The 19,332-nt window shown below is 51.3% G+C and overlaps 1 protein-coding gene across 1 annotated transcript; it reads right to left on the bottom strand.

The window, feature by feature from the left end:
* Window positions 1-4,479: 4,479 nt before the first annotated feature.
* LOC136110199 (F-box/WD repeat-containing protein 10-like) lies at window positions 4,480-14,619 on the bottom strand. Its single transcript, XM_065853434.2, has 11 exons — window positions 14,475-14,619; window positions 14,246-14,373; window positions 13,139-13,255; window positions 12,546-12,673; window positions 11,442-11,642; window positions 10,371-10,492; window positions 9,876-10,024; window positions 8,803-8,945; window positions 7,947-8,105; window positions 6,771-6,964; window positions 4,480-5,560 (listed from the first exon to the last, which is right to left on the bottom strand). Exons 1-11 carry the CDS (start codon window positions 14,617-14,619, stop codon window positions 4,704-4,706), a joined length of 2,343 nt encoding a protein of 780 aa, XP_065709506.1. The 3' UTR covers window positions 4,480-4,703.
* Window positions 14,620-19,332: the final 4,713 nt, after the last annotated feature.

Here is a 19,332-nt window from a genome sequence, read left to right as displayed (position 1 = left end):
CTGATAAGAGAAAATACAGGTTCAGATAGCAGCTAAGGAGATTATTTAAATACAATATTGTAAGAACAATGAGGATCCACAACGTGCATGCAGTCACTCACAAGAAACAAAACCGGAGGCCTTTTACTTCAGGGTACTCACAAGAAACAGTCGCTCACTCCAATAAAGAAGTGGGGTGTCATTAATCCCAGGAAGTTTCCTTAGACACTGTTCCTGTCTAAGGAAAGGACTCCAGTTCACAGACCCGCAGCTCCGAGAAGACCACTCAAAGGGGGTCTTCGGCGGGAACCCCGTTTCATTGTTTGGCCAGATGTGGCTGTGGGCGTTACAACATAGTCCAGAAGCTTCTCAGCGAGTCTGGGCATCTCCTTTGTTAAGGACCCTGTCGACTGACCAAGGGTCCCACCCCTCCTGACCCATCGGTTGGTAGAGGTGAAGTTTATTGACAACACCTTGGTACCATTCTAGGTGTATGTATGTGGGGACAGGCACAGTGGGGCACAGAAGGTGCTAAAGAGCCGTCAACCTCCTCACTGAAAGCTCCAGATTTCAGGGGAATGTGTAACTGCCTCACAATCCAGCCTGCGACCACAGCCATCTGGCAAACTACTTTGGAGTGGTGGTGCAGTCACCTCTTGCCTCCAAAGTCAAAAGGGGGCATTCTGTTGGTGAGTTTGAGTGCCTACTGTGGATCGTCATACCTTATGTGTCATTTTCTTGTTGCAAATCAACCTACAACAAAATAATACAAATTACAACAATTACAGTTATTAACAAATATTGGAGAAAGCTGGTTAGCCATACTAATAAGGAAAATAAATGCATTGAAAGTGCTTTCGACAGTTAGTCCCCAGTCCAAATCATGTAAATCTGTATCATTCTGATATGGCAGTGCCTCTTCCTTTGATCTCTTCTATTTCTTTGTTGCCCTCTGCCGCAGGGACAGATGCTGGATCTCTGGCATTAGGTCCTGCATCGTGTTTGTCCAGCTCGTAGAAAGGTTTAACATATTTCACAGGAAGCCACTTTGGTCCTGTTGGAAGAAGAACACAAGCAGAGCCCTTCCCCAGGCGATTAACTACAGGCCCTTGCCACTGACTGTTGTGCAGGGGATCCGGTTATAAAACCTTTGGTCTCTGAGACAGTGAATCTGGAACACGGCAGTGTTTTTCCGCTGCTGCGATAGAGGAGGGAGGCACAGTACGATTCAAAACATTTAAAGCATATATTGCATTGTCTGATTGTTCTTCAGGCACCATATTTGCCCTTTTTTGTTTTAATAACATGTGTTTCAGTGTGGAATGTGCTCGTTCAGTGATGGCCTGTCCAGTGGGAGAATGTGGAACACCTGTGACATGCGAAACACCCCACTGCTATAGAAATTATTGCATGGATCTAGCAGTGTATCCAGGACTGTTGTCAGTTTTAATCTGTTGTGGCACTCTCAGCATAGCAAAACAGTCGATCCAGTGGGGCTGAACATCTCGACTTTTCTCACTTGTATGTGCAGATGCACAAAACGTACCTGAAAAAGTATCTATAGAAACATGTACGTATTTCAAACGGCCAAAAGATGAAACACGTGTAACATCAGAGTGCCAAACGCCATTAGCTGAGAGTCCGCGAGGGTTAACTCCAAGGGAGGGCGAGCTTGTAATCAGACCTTGACATTCCCTCCAGCGCATCCACGGCACCACTCGGTTTGGTGGAAAAGCAAAACTGAATTCTCTTGGGTGATGCAGAGACCAGGGAAAGGTGCCTGGCTTTAGCTCTCTGCCAAGCACACCTGGGGAACCCTTTGAAATGCTTCAGCCACTTTAGCAGAGAAAAATAACACCCCCACACAGCTGCCAGGCTTTCACTGCTCACGCAGGGACAAAGGACAGCGCGGGGACAGCACGGCTCTCACTCCGGAGCTCGCTGGCTCTGACACCCGTGTCTGTTTAGGACAAATATCAATGGGAAAGATTTCGTGCTCTGGGATTCAGGTCATCTGGAGAACACCAGCAAGGAGAACGACTGCCAAAACCTGCACAACGATGTGACCAGCTCCAGCTGCCCTGGGGAAGGAGGCGGCTGGTGCTTGTCCCAGCCCAGCCACGCCATGGGCGACCCAGAGCAGATGACAGCAAAGCCTCTTTCCAGGCTCTCTTCACTGTGAGACCATGGGGCAGGGTCCCATCCTGGGGGGACATGGGAGCACATCCTGCCCGAGCTCTCACGGGCCACTCTGCTGCACAGGGAGCAGAGGAAGGGACAAAGGCGCCTGGGTGGGCAGGTAGCCCCCCAGCGCTGGGTGGTGCAGCGACACAGCGCGGTGACACTTGGTGCAGCCACCATCACCCCAAGTGGCTCATTTTGCCCACCAAGGTGGTTCTGTCTCCAGGATGATTCTACCCTGTCCTGGGGGGTGGAGGAGAAGCTCCAGTGCTTGGGCCAGAAGCTGCAGTACCTGGAGCAGTGGGCAGCCCACCTGCCCCCTGAGTGCAAGATCCTCGATGAGAGCAATGAGGTACGTGGGGTGTCCATCCCTGCTGGGGTCTTTGGGGACCCGCACCAGGCTCCTCCTGGCGGCCCGTCCCAAGTGAGGAGAATGGCGGTGGCCCCATGTCGAGCGATCCTCGGAACGTGATGGTTTCCTTTGCGGAGAGAGACGGTAGGAGCAGCGATGATGGTAGGAGAGCATAGCGGGGACGCGTCCCACGGCGACTGTCCCTGCCCCTGCCTGTTGGGATTTCTGACCATCCTTGCCTGTCTCTCCCTGTCCCAGCAGAACCCAGCCCATGAGTTCTCTCCAGACCTTGGGGCTGTCTCCAAGGCTTTGAGCACGGGTGGCGCTTTTAGGTGGGGATGTGGGAGCATGAAGGTGGCCGGTGGGGTGGCGAGCGTTGGACCACAGAGGGAACAAGAAAAGCTCCGTGGGAACAGGGAGCAGCTCCCCTGCCTGTGTGAGGCCGTGCAGGAGGATGCCCAGGCTCTGGCCATGGCCCGGAAGGTAGCGGGAGGTCCCATCTGCCACGTCCCCCTGCCCGGTGCTGGCCCTGCAGAGCCACCTGCTCCGCCAGCCCTCTCCGGGAGCAGACAGCAGTAGGACGTGACCGTCCCCATGCTGACGGGCAGTGCTGGAGTCACCAGTCCTGGAGGGGTTTGAATGATGCAGAGATGAGGCTCTCAGGACATGTGGCAGTGCCAGGGGTGGGTCATGGTTGGACTCAATCTTGAAATGATTCTATGATTATTGAATCAGGGTTTTATTATCTACACTTTATGGATGACACAAGTACAACACAAGTGGCACCTGTTTACAGTAGAACTCCACCAAAACTCTCTTGCCAGCTCTCTGGTTTCATCTCCGTGTGTGTGGCCGCATCATGCCCTGCACACACCAGTGTCCCTCTGTCACCTCTGCTCACCCACGGACTGGGTGCACGGAAAGGTCAATTTAATTCAGAAATTAATTGCAAAGATAGTAAAACAACCTCCTTATAGTTACCTTCATAAGTGATTTCACATACCATGTATGACATCTTCCCATATGTTAATTCCCTTCCAAGGCATCTCAGATGCCCAGGTCCCAGCTTCGCATCGTGTGCTGAGCTACAGCCGAGGGCAGGACTGGCTCCAGCGCTGCCTTTTCACTCATTTCTGGCTGTTTCTGTTGGCTGCAGCATCTTAGAAGTGCCCGAGCATCCACACCCACGGGGAGATGCTGATTTGTTGGCTACAAATAGGAAGACAACACTAATCCTTCTCACTTCAGCACAACTGAAAAGTCATCAGTCTTTCTGTGATGTTTTTCCACCAGTCTCCCTTTATTAGATTTTTCCCCAGGGGCTGTGCCAAAGGCCGTGCTGGGATTGAGCCCGATTGCTTTTCAGAAAGTGCCATTCTGTGGCCAAGTGTGAAATCCTTGCTGCTTCCTGTTCTAAAACTGAAGTCAGCAAAGCCACCTCAGACACCATAATCCCTGTAGCACACCACGGATGTGCTGCAGTGAGGCAAATACCCAACCTCTCAGCCTTGCTCATCCCCAGATCTACAACAGTCCTGCTCCCACATCTTCACGGTTCTACATGGACCCTTAGTTTTAATTACCCATTCATTTTTTTCTTTGAGGGACAACTATCATTATTTTTCACTGTGAGGCCTGACTTAATCACAGGGTTTGGAAGTTGAAGATGACGCTCAAATAAATGAATCAAAAATCACCACCACTCTACTGTAAGGAGAGTTTCCCAGAGTGAAACTGCTGCTTACAGCACCCCCTCATCCACATCGTTATAACAAACATGTCAGACAAAATCAGACCCAGGACTGCCCTGTGTGCTACACCACTAGTTACCGGCCTCCACGTAGACTTTGCGACACTGATCACCAACCCCTAGGCTCGGTCCACACTTCTTCAGCTTATAAACTCTAATCAATCCACCCAATCTCCAATAAGATTTATTATTATCATTGAGACACCTTGGAGACATGTCGAGCTTTATTAGTGTCTGTATTACCAGCAGGTCTAGCAGGATAAATCCAGGACAGGACTCAGTCCACTCACTGCCTTGAGAAATAGCTGAATACACCAAGAATATCTCTTCAGAAAAAAACATACAGGGGAGACGTCTTTTATACTTAGAAACTACAGGGGTCGTGGCAGCTGGACGCCAGAACCCTCAGATAACGGTTGGTTGTTGGACTGAGGGATCAGCTCAGATAAATGTATTAAAGCCCAGCTCAGGAGCGGGTATCTTCCCCTCCCCAGTGAAAGAGTCCACCGGCAGGCCTTTCGCTTTCCGTAGCCAGGCTTTCCTGCGCGCTCGCTCCCGTTCTTCCGTGAGCTGCTGCTCCGCCTTACACTGAGCTGCAACAGCTGCCTCGCACCGCTCCTTCCATTTTTCCGTCAGAAGCCTGAACCCACCGTTAGGCTGGGAAGGGTCTGCAGCACTCGTGCAAAAAGAGATTTTTCTCCTGGAAACCACTTTGTTTCCCGTTTGTGCAATGGTCGCATGCGTTGGTTTGGTCCTCTCAGCAGCAGCTGTAACGGGATCAACAACCTGAACCCCATCTCCAGGGGGAGGAATGACTTCACCAGGAGCTTTCTTTTCCTTCAGCAACCCAGAGCAAGTCTTGAGCCGCACAACAGAGGGAGCAGGGATGGAGGACTTCACAGTGGGGCCATGCAAAGAGTTTTTCAGCTTGAGCTGCAGCATTTTGGTTTCAAAGGGCACAGAGATTACCCTCGGGGTCAGAGAATCACTGTGCAATTTGGCACGTTGGAGCTGGGCTGCCTGATCGTTTTTGCGTTGCAGGGAGGGTTTGTGTATTTGTACCTTTTCAGGGTGGTGTTGCTCACTTTCACAGACTTCCCTGACTTCTGCGTGGCGATGAACGGGGTACCTGAGGGCGGCTGCCTTGCGGGCATTCTGCAGCGTGTTGAGCGTTAAGAGGAACTTGTCAACGGACATGGGACCACTTTCACCTCTTCTCTTTCCAAATTGCCAAGTGGATTCTGCCTTGTCAAGATGCGCAGGTACATTGACAGAAGGGCCATGTTGGAGTCTGCTACCTGTTCCCAAAAATACAACACAGCAGGAGTCAAAAATACTTTTTCTGATCATCATTGCACTCCTATTTGTTTCCTGTTTCTACAAACTGTGCGTCCCTTACCAAGTAGAGCCACATCAGTGAGGTCAACACCCGGTGGCGTTAAAAGCATGAAAACTTTCTCAGTTTCCCTGCAATACACAGTTTGACTGTGGAGCTGGAAGATCTGTGATACGTCCTGCATTAAATAACTGCTGATTAAAAAAAATCACTGTGTTACGATTTAAAAGGTGCCTGCTCCTGTCCAATTGCATTTCCCACGGATGGCAGATCCCAAACGCAGGTGTCCTGTGGCTTTCTGGAGTATTTTCTAATAAATCAGAACTGAACCAGCAGCCTGTTTCCCTGCACACCAGCTGTAATAATGTGAATAATACTGATTTCTCTGTTACTGAGCTGGAAAAACGACAGCGCCTGTCTGTATGGGGATATAGCGGAAGATTTGACGAGGAGCTTAGTTAAATGTAAATACGCTCAAGTGACTTGCACCTGTCTGTAAAAAAGCACACACATCACACTCATTGTTTTACTGACCTTGTGTGCTTGACGAGCAGAACCTCTGTGTTAGATACCATAGGCCTGTGAGAAACTCCAGGCACCTCATCACTATGGCTGAGATTCCTGCTCTGGTGTGAGAAAGAGCAGGAGGCTGCGCCTGCCTGAAGCCTCGAAGCACAGGTGAGCTCAGCAGCTCAGAGCTCCCAGCAGGGCTGAACTGACCAGCGCCTGCGTCCCTGCCGGTGTCACCTCTGCTGGGAGCTCCCGTGAGGCTTCGGAGATCCCCCGGTAGAGAGGGAACTAAAATGAAGCTCGCTCTTTGCAGCACACCCGTGCCCTCTGGCTCTTCTTGCGACGCCTGCGGATGTGCACACACTGTCTGGACAAATGTCTTGAATTTATACCAAACCTTTCTAAAAAGGCACAAAAGTTTTACAAAAGCCTACAAGTGACGGAACCATTGAAACCAACAGCACACCTCCCAGACCGCACTTTAGAAAAGCACAGAGTCTGTATATTGATTAAGACGAAGGCAGCCGTATACTTGCAATTATTTCAAATTCATTTTAGGAAACGCCAGCGTGTTGCAGAGGCCGTTTGTAATGTTTTGAGGTGTTCCCCAGCCTTTCGGTGACCGGCAGCAGACCCAGGTTGAAAACAGGAGCCGCCAGCACCTTCTGGTTCCAGAGCCAGGCGGCGCATCCGGTCGTGGTACAGCCTTCGCCAGCAGGGAACCGCGGTTCTGCTCCAAGTCGCCTGCTGCTGGTTGGTCTTCCCCGCCACCTCTTGGGCAGCATCCAAGGTGTAGTCCCAGCTGACGTCCTCAAACTGGAACACCAGCACTACGGCTGGAGAATTTACCACCATCCTGAAGGAGGGAAGGAAAAGCTGTGAAAGCACCAATACCATTAACCCAGGGCTTAGTGCCTGCAGACACTTCAACAGCTCTGAGATGACCTGCACTTGTTTAAGGGAGCAGGAACAATTAACCCCATCGGTGGTGCTGCACATTGTAACCCAACCTCTGTGTGAGCTCTGTGGGGCTCTTTTCATTCAGCTCTATAATAAATTTAGTTGTAAGATGATTAGGATGAAAACTTGCAGCAGTAGAGTGAGCTAGATCAGTGCAATGCCAAAAGAAACTGGAGACACCATATTATGAGGGACATTTAATGGAAATTGGAGGGGTGGAGCGGGCCTGGCTGGGATGGAGTTTTCTTCATAGCAGCCCATATTTCGCTGTGGTTCAGAGCTGTGACCAAAACACCAGCATTTTAGCCATTGCTTATGCAGAAGCTGGGAACCACCTTCACTTCAGAGGTGCAGATGCGAGGAAACCTGGGAGAACTTTCCACTGTTGGCTTTTACAAAGAGGCAGTAAGGCAGGGAACAGGTAGAGGCTTTGTCAGGCCTTGGCTCGAGTCCCCAACCTGCTAAGAAATTTGGGTGCTCAATTCAACTTTACAGTTGGTCCATAGAATCTTTTAAGCTGGAAAAAACCATTAAGATCATGAAGTCGACCATAAACTCGGCACTGCCGAGTCCACCGCTGAGCCACGGCCTGAGGTGCCACATCTTTAAAATACCTTCGGGGATGGGGACTCCACCGCTTGCCCGGGCAGCCAGTTCCTCTGTGTGTCTTAAGTTGGATAGAAACGGGAAATTGTCAATTGCTGGATGGAGTAAGCAAATCTATTTTTAGCCACTGCTAACAAAACCAAGTTATTAAAGCAGTCAACAAGCAGTAGAGCCCTTTACAGCTTATTTGTGAGAAGGAAAAATGCTTAATTCCTTCAATTACCAAGTTATCTACCTAGTTTAGTTCAGAGACGACAGCTGCCCTCACCAACCTGTTTTCTGACACATGGACAGAAGAGATGGGGCTCCCACTGGTATCGGCCGTCAGCACTTTCAGGCAGGTCCCAGTCAGGTAGTTAAATATACGGATGTTCCCGTCAGCGCAGCCGCTGATGACCCGGAGATAGAGGAGCTGCAGAGACACGACTTCCCTGGAAACACAACACGGCAGCGCTGGGACATCCACCGTGCTTTCCCGAGGAGACGCGATCAGCTCCCTCTTTTGTCCTGGAGGAGATGCAGAGCTCTGCCTCCATCAACAGCCTGAATAAAGAAGCTCATGGAGATATTTCAAAGGCCTGGTAGCGAAGTCCTTCATAATCCCTCCCTGCCCAAACCAACCAACCCAGCGCATCCTCAGAGCAGCCACTGTGGCTGTGGCCATCTGCCGTGTTTTGAATTGCATTTTTATGTCCAGGAAAGTAAAAGAAAATAATCTGATGGTACAGTTGTACTGAGTATTAGAAAATAACATAGTACACAGTTGGCAGGGTTCAGCATATAACTTGGCCACCTCTGACATAGACCGTGTCTTCTCTTGACCAGGTAGCATGACACCCTCTTGCATACAGGTTATGATCCTTGAATTATTAGACTATGCCCTGCCATCCCTGTTCGTGAACAAGTGGTTGCAATATTTGCATTTGAGGTTGTTATAGGTCTTAACTGACAAACACTGGTTATGATCACATAGTGCCTGACACTTTTAAAGATGAAGACTGTTGAATGTGGGGATATTTCAGATACTAAGCTTGATAATTGAGGCATTCTGTGTTTCTATAAGGAAGATGTTTTCTTTACAGACTTAGTAGATTGCTGAATACAACTCGAAACGCATCCGATTCCTACTTTGGGTGGTGGAAAGCTACGAGGCATCTGCTCAGCTTTCCCAACATGCTCCATCCCAGGGCGCTGCCATCAGTGCTGCCTGTGACAAGGTGCCACTGGTCAAAGGACAAGCACTTCACTGGGCCTTGGTGCTCCTCTAATGTCTGCAAAGTAAAAGAAATAGGTGTAACCCTCAGTAATCTAGATGTAAATACGCCAAGGTATCTTATGGCATTCCCAATACCAGCCTCATGTACTATATTGTAGTTTTATCAGGTATTATTCTAATGTACCAATATACTCTGTGGATAACTGTTGGGTTTATAGTCACCAGAAATATTTCGGGCTCGCTGCTGATAATGAGCTGCTGGTGTGGAATTAACATTAGTTTTCCATCTTTATTTATGTGCTCAATAGATGTCACCACACCAAGACCTTTATCATCCATTCAATACTCACCCAGGAGAGAAGAGACCCAATGGCCCTGACTGTAATGAAAGGGACAACTGCAAATGTAGCTCAGCTGGAGCTGGGAAATCCTGCATCTGAGATGCTCTCAATTTGCAGCTAGATTGCTGTCAATTTGCAGATAGAAAGAGCTTCACTCCTCTCAAATGTGGACTAACACTGATTCTGGACACCTGCTAAGGTAATTAGCAGTCTCCAGCCTTGACCTTTAAAATGCAGAGCAGCCATCCAGCTGCTTCAGCTGCATCAACTGCTACCAGTTGTGAAGGTTTCATATTTTAGGCTGACAGGTGAGACCCAACCCCAAGAGCTGTTGGTCAGACCCCAACCTCTTCCCAGGGTCTGAATGTTCCTGCAGGAGCAGAGGTGAACGTTTCTACAGGAATGAAGGGGTCAGGCACAGCACATCAAACCCTGCATTAAAATTGACAGTTGTTTGCAAACAAGTTTTATATTATTTGCTTACAAATAAATCTGTGGTTTCTTTTACCGGTTTAGGCTGCCTTTGGGTTGGGGCTTTTTTTTTTTTTTTTTAGAAAATCTTTGGCAAGAACCAAAGGCTGTGATGAACTAGCACAGATTTTTAAACATTTAGCACAAAACGATCCACCTAAGAAGAAACTCACTTTGATCAGAGCGCCCGTATCCGCAGCCCAGACTCTGACCAGCCCTCGCTCGCACCCGCTGACAACGCGGGCACCGTCGGTTCTGACCACCCAGACAGCGCTGCTGTGCTGCAGGGTCTGGAGACATCGCCCACTCCTCAGATTCCACACTGTTGGGAGCAAGGGGGAGAAAGGTCACAAATTAATAGTAAAGAAACCTCTGGCAAAGCTGCAAGCTGATACCATTTTCCCCGAGAGCTGGTGTGGCCTTATAGCCACAAAACCTTTAAAAGTGAATAAAAGCAGAAGTAACGAGAATTTATGCAGTGACACAGAGACCTTGCATGTGCACGTGGCCACAGCTTCGGCTGCTCTGGAATCGAAATGGGATGCTAAACTCCACCCTCCAATCGATGCCCTTGCTCTATTCAGACGCTGCCCGTGTCACCCGTCACACCTCCAGCACTCTGCCCATCTCGCTACTCCCGGCCTTTGTCTGGAAGCTCCTGGTCTCACCTTTTACCATCCCATCCCTGGCTCCCGACACGAGCTGCTCTTCGTGTAAATCCAAGCAGGTGACTGTCCCACGGTGACCATCGAAGACTTTCACACAAGCACCACTGTAGATATTCCAGCACCTACAAAGGACCAACCAAAACAGGAATACAGCGATTAACTTAATTGATGGCTTATTCATTTTATTATTTCCTACTTAACGGGCCCAGCGTTTCTCCTCTACACACTAGGCTAAAGCCAGGAGTCATTCCACTAAGGTGTCAGAGTATTTGGAATGATCAAGTCAGGATTAGTAGTAATTTTTACCAATATCATTTGTTCTACCTGCAGACTACCTGGAAACACATGTCTAGATTCCACCTTAGGCACAGCTACCTCCAATTAACCTTAAAATGTAGAGCTTTGCAGATAAAATTGTTTCTTTAGTGGCTGGTGTCAATGTGATTCCTGTTGGCCTCGGAGAACACCAGCACCTGTTCAGACAAACATTTTGGAGCAGGGAAGAGCAGGGGGGTCAGAGCCTGAGTCACTGTAAACTCTTTCCCTTTTTAAGTGCTGCCTTTCATGAATTTCTGGTATTGCTGTGCCAGAGCCAGACAGCCTGCTGTTCAGCTTTTACCCCTCCTTGTGATACTCTTGAGATGTAGAGATAAATAACACGGAAGAGCTGAGCATCTCCTTGTCTGAGGGGGCAGTGTCTGCAAAGGAGCAGCTGTGCAGCGGGTACCAGGCTGTTAAACCTGCTCAGCCAAACTGTCACAGATAAACCCAGCCTTGCTGAACTCAGTGCTGACCTTAGCAAGGCCAGAATCTCACAGCAAGTGCCTTTGGGAAACATCTGGTGTTTTGAGGCACTTTAGGAAGACCTGTGCGTCACCAGGTGAAACCGGAAAAGAGAAGCTGTCCTGTGTGAGTGGGGGTTGTTTCCTTATCTACTGTCCTTTCCTCGTTACTATAACGAAAGTGAGGGAAGGAAGATTCCGAAGATGGGCTGGAAGGACTAAAGATGAATGTTTTCCTGGATATTCCAAGAGGCTGGTAATCCCGTGGCACGGTCCCTGTGCTGCTCACCTGATGCTGAGATCAAAGCCTGTGCTGAGGACCAAGCCTTTGTTCTCATCGAGGAGCAGAGCTTTGCTCCCAGCACTACCAGAGAGCAGAGGCGGCACTTCTTTCGTCCCCGGCATGCCAAGGAACCGCACTTTTCGGCTTGCAGAGCCAACGGCTACCAGGTCACCACCACTGTAGTGGATTATTCTGCTCTGGTCTGATCTGGATAAGAAACAGCGACTGAGATGAGCTTTAGCCAGGTGACAAGGTACAACATGTCTAAGGTTGTGACAGGGATTTCTCTGATGCTTAATGGTCTTCACTGAGCAACCTGACACACAACACACTTAAATGGGTGAATCCTTTGCAGGGCACCACAGCCAAGGTCCCTAATTCTGCATATTCAAGATTGTGTCTGGAGAATAAGCTCAATAGGTGCTGGAGTGAGTTGAGAGAAGGGAACAGAGCTGGTGAGGGGCTGGAGCACAAGTGTGATGGGAGCGGCTGAGGGACCTGGGGGGTTCAGCTGGAGAACAGGAGCTGAGGGGAGACCTTCTGATCTCTGAACTGCCTGAAAGGAGCTTGGAGCCAGGGGGGTCGGGCTCTGCTCCCCAGGAACAAGAGCCAGGAGCAAAGGAAACAGCCTCAAGTTGCATCAGGGGAGGTTGAGGTTGGATGTGGGGAACAATTTCTTCCCCAAAGGGCTGTGGGGCATTGGAACAGGCTGCCCAGGGCAGTGCTGGAGTCACCATCCCTGGAGGGCTGGACAGACGGACATGAGGTTCTCAGGACATGGGTCAGTGCTAGGGGTGGGTTATGGTTGGACTCCATGATCTTGAGGGTCTTTTCCAATCAAAACAATTCTGTAATTCTAAAACGGCCGGGGTGCTCTGTATACTTTGTGATACACTGGGGATCACCAACCCTTAAGCCTTTAAAAATTCCCCTGCTATCTTTATTAAAAACTGGATTTGACACTGAGGATTTTTCAACACTGATGCTGAGGGACTCTCCCCTCCAGCCACACATTCCCACAGAAGGACCGCAGGGAACAGAACGGGTTTGCAGGAGCTGCTGTTGGGCCCTACAGGGTTAGTGCAGAGAGCAGCCAGGCAATCTACTCACTGGTCCATGAGGACACGAACACTGTAGGAGCCACAGAAGACATTTCTCTCTTCTAGTTGGATTGTGTCGGTTTTCAGATCGCGATAGGCTTCCTGCAGATTGTCTTTCTCCTCCCGTCTTTCTCCTCTCTGTCCAAAGAGAAATAGGGAAAATCAACTCATGGAGGGAGGAAGGTAGCATTATTCCACAGTATTAAACATCAAGGCTTGGTCCCTACTATAGTGATGAGACCAGAGACAGAATGTGTTTGTAAGGAACACCCAGAGTGCAAAAATGCAAGGCCTGACATCTGCACCCTTGATTTCTGGGGAAAATGCTGTGCCCTCGGGATGCTGCCCGACCCTGCTCGCAGCCCTGGCCCCAAGGCTACGCCTGCGAGATGCAGTAGGACAAGGCAGGATTTAGGGATGCAGGCTCCTGCTCGTGACAGAAGGTGCTGAGCAAGCTCTGGTCCTTAGGAGTTGCTCACGACGGTACAAACCAGAAGAACAAAGCAACTCCAAATTCACTGTCACATCTTCCAAGATGTGTCCTCCTTCTTCCTCAAATGCTGAAATGCAGGATCCATGGAAGGCAAACACCTTTCAACATACCTGCGGTTTACTTTCACAGTCATGGCCTTCAATGACATCCCCCTCTTCGTTTAACACTGGAACTGTCACATCGACTCTTTTGGCATAGGTTGGAACTGCTCTTCTGGGGCACAACCCCTGGAATGAACCGGCAGAGGCACCACAGTCACCGCAGAGCCCGAGCACACAGAGGACGCTGCTCACGGGTGGTGCTCCAGCATCTCCATGGGACGCTGAAGCCACACGCAAATCTGAACTGCACACACTGGTTTACTGTTCCTTAAGAGACCTGACTTGCATTTACCACCTTGTTGCTATATGACTTGACTTGTTGTGAAAAATCATTGCTCTTTCTTTTTTTCCTCCAAAATCCAGTCTTGAGCTTCTAAGAGCCTCCAAAATTTTGCCATTTCAACAGAAAAAAGTTTGAAAGTGCATCTCATCTCTGGTGAGCGCTCACTTGGTTCAGAATCCAAACCCACTGAGATGAGAGGCTCTCAAAACATCTTCAGCAATATCTAAGTTTCATATGTAATGCGCAAAGCCTGACATGAAACAGCCTTTAAATGCTGGCCCAGAGCTGAGATTTCAATGCTCTCTTCACAAATCAAAGCACACACAGATTTCCTACTTTCTCTCTTTGGGGATTTACCTTTACACTTAGCTTGCTCTATGGCAAGTCTGTCCTAAGCATGACAGGCATTTCCTAGCAGTTCTGCTTTACTGTGTCCCAACCGCCAGCTGTGACTTCTCACAAAGTCATCTCATCTTTCCATCTTCCTTGGTGGAGCAAATAAAGCTCAGGGAGCTGTTGCAGGTCTGCCAAATTGTCACCAGCTCCTGGAAATACAGCATTTGCATTCCTGACCAAACCCTGTTTTCTTTGTCACAAGAGTGTTTCGATCCATTTTTAGAGTCGCAGGCTCCCTGAAGGTCAGTAAAGGCTCTTACGTTGTGCTTACTGGTGATAGTATGAACATCTAACCTGGCTTAACTCTGCAGATGGAAGAACAGGACAAAGGTGGGAGGCGGCCTCTAGTAAAAGCATTTCCATCTAAGGGTTTGGGCAGTAGCAGAAAAACCCTCTTTTTAAAGCACATCATCATGGCAGAAGCCCAGACATCATACCTGCAAATATAGGATACTCTCCTGGATTATTTTTTGACATTCACGTTCTTTATTGACTTCTTCAACCAGATGAGCCCAGAATCTATTCACAGACGCACATGCTTCGAGGGATTTCTCATCCAAAAGTCCTGAGGAATTAAAAGGACAGAATGCTCAACCAAGATCCACACTACAGGCCATCCATGGCCCTCGGGGGAAACCACGCTTGGAAAAACGAGGGCAGCTTTACCAAAGATGTACAGGGACAGGTGAGATGGCAGGCAGCTAATTAAGTTCTTGTACCCAAACACATTAGAGGGTGACCGGTGGGCGGCAGGACCCACAGCCTCATCTCGACCAGTTAAGGGGCACAGCAGGCGAGTTCTCCTCTGCATTAGGACCCTCCCGGGGTAGGCACTTGATGCCGTGGGGCCAGCAGCTCACTGCTGGTGGGTGACCACCTAGGAAACAGAGGAATTGACAGTTTTGTAAGCACTTGAGCTTCAGTGGCTATTAATGATGCTGTTGTTAGCAGTGCACCGCAAGAGCTGGTTGATTTTCCTTAAACCCTTCACTATTGTACTGTTGAAAGGAAAACACTGGACACTCAGTGTCTTGCAGGACAATTCAACCCAGCAAGGCTGGGGGGCAGAGGTGTGTGGGATGACAACTCTTCCCACTCCCCTTTGTCCCGAGGAGCAGGCAGGGGCTCCCGAACAGCCCGGAATCCCAGTTCTAGTCTGCAAACAAAAGCTCCCTCCCCAGAGGAGGGAGGGCTGTGTGCTGCTCCTCCCCACCGCCGGCCCTGCAGGGAGGGGCTCTGCTGACAGCCACCCAGGCTGCTGACAGGCGACATCTTCCTGCCTGGGCACAGTTGCTTGCAGTTTGTGTTAAATTCAGCCACTTTAAGTCTCAGCTGGGAGAAATCAAGAGGATTTTCACAGCTCAGGGGAATCCAGCACAAGCCCCAGCAAAGCAGCATTTGCTTTTCCTACACCCTTAACCCTCAAAAACACTACAGGGAAAACCAGCACGGCATCCGCACCCAGAACACCGAACCGCGCCGGCCTGGTTGCCCTCGGTGCGAGGTTTCGGTCCCCTCCAAGCAGCACATGAAGCATCAAGCGGTGCCCCCAGGCCCAGGTTCAGACAAACCCCTTTGTCCCCGGCTCCACCCGCGCCCACCGGCCCCGGGCCCGCTCACCCGCCCCGATGCCCCCGCCGCGTCCCGTTGCCAGGAGGCAACCGCTGAACGGAAACCTCCGAGCGCCGCCCGTGTTCTGCCGACAGCCGCGCCCGCCCGCCAGCGCCCGGCGTTCCGTGCCGAGCACGGGAACCCGCGGCGGGGCAGGGGGCACAGAGCCCCCGGAGCACAAGGCAGCTGGAAAGTGAAGCAGAGGGGCTGTAAAAAGACCTCAGGGAAGTGGGAGAGAAGAGAGGGGTAAAACAGCCAAACACCACACACACTCCAAAACAACAACCAACAAACCACACTTCCTTAGCCATCTAATGATTCAAAAATGCATGTAGATTAAGATTAAAGACCAGTTCATCTATCATTTGGAAGAAGGTAGGGGGATTAATTAGATTATTAGAAAAAACCTTCTGAAAAGAAGATCAAGTTCTGCAGAACAGCCTGCAAAGGCCAGGATGAACTCGTACCTCCCCAGGGACTCCCCTCAGCCTTGCAGGGACAGGCCCAGATGCATCAGGACAGCAGTGGCACGTACCTGGGTCATGCTCTGTTCACAGCAAGTTCGGAGTTATCGCTGTGCCTGTTAGGCAGGAGTGGAAACGATGGTACTGGATGGGAGCACAACAGTCTCTGCCCTGCGGAGATCTCAGCGCTGTGCAAAGCACTCGAGGCACCATCCCATGCACATCCCCATGGTCACATTCGCCGTGCAGGATTTTAACACAGCCCTCGGGCTGAGCAAGCAGAGAAATGCAATGCTCCAGCCTCAGCTATTTCTCCAGCGCTGGGTTGTTTTCCTGCCCCAAAGAGCTACTTAGAACAAATCCACCCCTTTTCACCAGTACCAAGCACTGCTACGGGGTCTCTCTGGGTGCTTGCTCAACTAGATCAAAGTTTGGAGCTCTGCCCAGATCACAAACCCCTCCAGAAATGCGTTTTACTCCCTACGCACAAAAATTCTTCTCTTACCTACCTTCCTGCATATCTAATGGTATCTCATAAATAATATTTTCTAGCAAAACAGTCCATTTGGGATTACAGCACCCAGCACCGAGACACTGCTGTCCCAGGTGAGAGAAGCTCTCAGACCCCAGACCTCTAGGAGGGCTCTGGAGGGAGCAGCCACCTCTCCCTGGGCCAGATTGCATTCTGTCCCCTTCTCCATGTTCACAAGAAGGTGCAAGCACCCTGATAGGGCAGCTCCTACTAAAACCAGCACTGAGACCCTCATACAACCGCCCATGGCCTCCTGGCTTTCACAGAGACCCCCAGCCCCAGCACTGAGATGTCACTCTCCACACCAAACCTGAACCCTGCCAGGGGGACCAGGAGCACATCCCACCCTGCCAGCTCTGTTCAGAAAACCCAGAGTTACCTTCCTAGCTGCACATGGCTTCCTACCTGTGGGGTGCTCAGCACAGCAAACAAGCTGGGGCTGCGGGTGGCCCCAGCACCCCCACCCCAGGCAGCAAAGGGGGAACCATGGCAGCAGCAGATCCCACAACACATCCAGTAGCCATCAGGGGGAAATAAACCACCTGAGTGGGGCAGGTAAAGCAAGAAACCCCCACAGTGGGCACAGAGAACAGGGCTGAGTACAACACATCCCAGCACTGGGCCTGCTGGGCTTAAATTGGTGTCCAGGAGCAGAGGGGTGCAGGTGAGGATGTTCAGGGTAATGAAGGCATCAGGGTGGGGATGCCCGTGGGAGGGGGTGTTGGGGGCTCTGAGGTGCCTGGGGATGTGTGTGTGTCCCCAGCCGTGCAGGGGACAGGGGGACAAGCACAGCCCTGTGACACACACGTAGTGGCTGCTGCTGGGTGTCACGGTGTGGAGACCCAGGGTCGCCCCAACACGCTGCCCTGCGCTGGGCCCAGGCGGGTGCTCCCCCAAACTGCCAGCACCCACTCCTGGGCACCCCCCCCACTGGCTGCCACCCCTGGGCAGGCACAGCGGTGCTGGGCTGTACTGGGACCTGCTGGTTCACAGCAGGATTTGGGGGGGGCCTGGAAGAGTAGTCAGGCACCCCACCCCGTGCTGAGCTGGATCCATCCACCAGCACCATGTGGAGGACATTGGGGTGCAGGTGGGCTGGGAGGGGGCTTGCAGGGTGAAGGGGCAGGATAGTGGGGTACAGGACAGGATAGTGGGGTGCAGGGAGAAATAGCAGGGTGCAGATGGATGACGCCCACTGGAGAGCAGGTAGAAACACAGTCCATGGATCCCAGCACCACCCCACCAGCTCCTGGTGAAGCCAACCTGCGGTAACTGGGCATTGGTGCTCATGGTGGGGGACCAGCCATAGCGAGTGCCCACGGTGTATCCCAGCAGGGCTCACCACATCATGGGGGGGGCACAAGGATGTTGGGGGGCAACTCATGAAGAGCAATCGCATCCCCAGCCCAGGATCCCTGCTCTGCTCCCCCAGGTCCCATCTCGGTCCTCACACCAGCGGGACCCCACGGCAGTGCATGGGGGGACCCTCACACTTGGCTGCTGCCTCAGCCCCCAGGTGGGGTCCCACAGGGCTCTCCCACCCCCCTCCCAGCTGGGTGTCCCTGTGGGTGCAGCAGAACCCCCCCCAAAATCCATTTTAAGCCTTTTTCCAGGAAATAGGAGCCAGAAGCCGCTGAGTGTTCTGCAGGGCAGCAACACGGATGGGGACATCCTGGGGGAACACAGGGACACAAAACTGTGTCCCCAGCAGCAGGGCAGATGGAGGGGCTGGGATCGCTCCCCCACTTAAGCCAGGGCCAAGCTGAGCGTAACAGTGGAAAGCAGGCAGCTCGAGGTGACACGGGGACAAGGGACACGACTGGCGAGCAGATTGGCCAGTGGCCCTGCCCCGAGCGGCAGGGGGCACAGAGAAAGCCAAAGCTTGGGGATCAGAGCTGTCCCCAGCCCGCCGGGGGTGGCTGGGGCAGCATCTGGCCGAGACAAGGGGCCTGTCCCCCTGGGTGGCCTGTCCCCTCGCTGTCCCCGCGGGCTGGGCGCTGGCCGGTTGGCGAAGGCGATACCGCAGCAGCGTAGGGTGGCGGGTGCGGCGTTGGTACCGGGGCAGGATGGAGCGCGATGTAAACATTTCTGATCTGGGGGGGTGGCAAGGAGCAGGAGGAGGAGGAGGAGGGGGCTAGTGCGAGTCCTTCATCTGCTTCTGGATCTTCTGCAGCATCTCCTGCATCTGCCGCAGCTGGAGGGGAGCAGAGCAGGGAGCGTGGCGGGGGCTGGCACCCCCCAGCCCCCTTGCAAACAATAGTGGAGTTGAGCATCCCAAGCAAATTGGGATCCGCGAGTGCTGTGGGTTGGGGAGGGAACCTCTGACACCCCTCCAGCACCCCCCACCATGGCTGGCAGCTGCTGGGGTCTGCGGGAAGGGTGGTCCCTTGCTGTGGTCGCCGTTTGCTCTGCCCGCTCCGTGATCTTACTCACCATCTTCTGTATTATCACAAAACGCACATTTTGAGTCAACGGATTCTCATGATTTAACAGTTTGTGAACTTACTGTACCATATAACAGACAAAGACCTATTAAACGGTGATATGCTTAAACAGATACCTACAAAGGAAACAGGTTAATAAGGAAAGCATCTTGCAGAGTTCAGCAAGTTTACTGTGACCTGTGTGTTATCAGTTAACTCTCTCAGCTTGTTGATGGCCTCTTGAAGATGGTCGATAAATTGCATGTAATTCTCATTGGGACCCTGATAATAGTTATAAACGATTTGGCTGCTTCGTTGGTTTCAGACACCTCTACTATAGCTTGATATGCAAAGTCCGTTGACTGCCTCAGGATTTCAGAACTAATCGCTCCTGTAATTGTGGTGTGCCAATTAGTGTCTGTCCCAGGAGTTGGGGGATACCCACTCCTTTCAACGAGTCCCCATCGTTCCGTCCTAAATGATCCACAGCTGTT

This window comes from Patagioenas fasciata, chromosome 19, assembly GCF_037038585.1.
Source record: "Patagioenas fasciata isolate bPatFas1 chromosome 19, bPatFas1.hap1, whole genome shotgun sequence".
Taxonomy (NCBI): Eukaryota; Metazoa; Chordata; class Aves; order Columbiformes; family Columbidae; genus Patagioenas; species Patagioenas fasciata.
The sequence above is the reverse complement of the archived record's forward strand: the minus strand, read 5'-3'. Positions and strand labels throughout refer to the sequence as shown.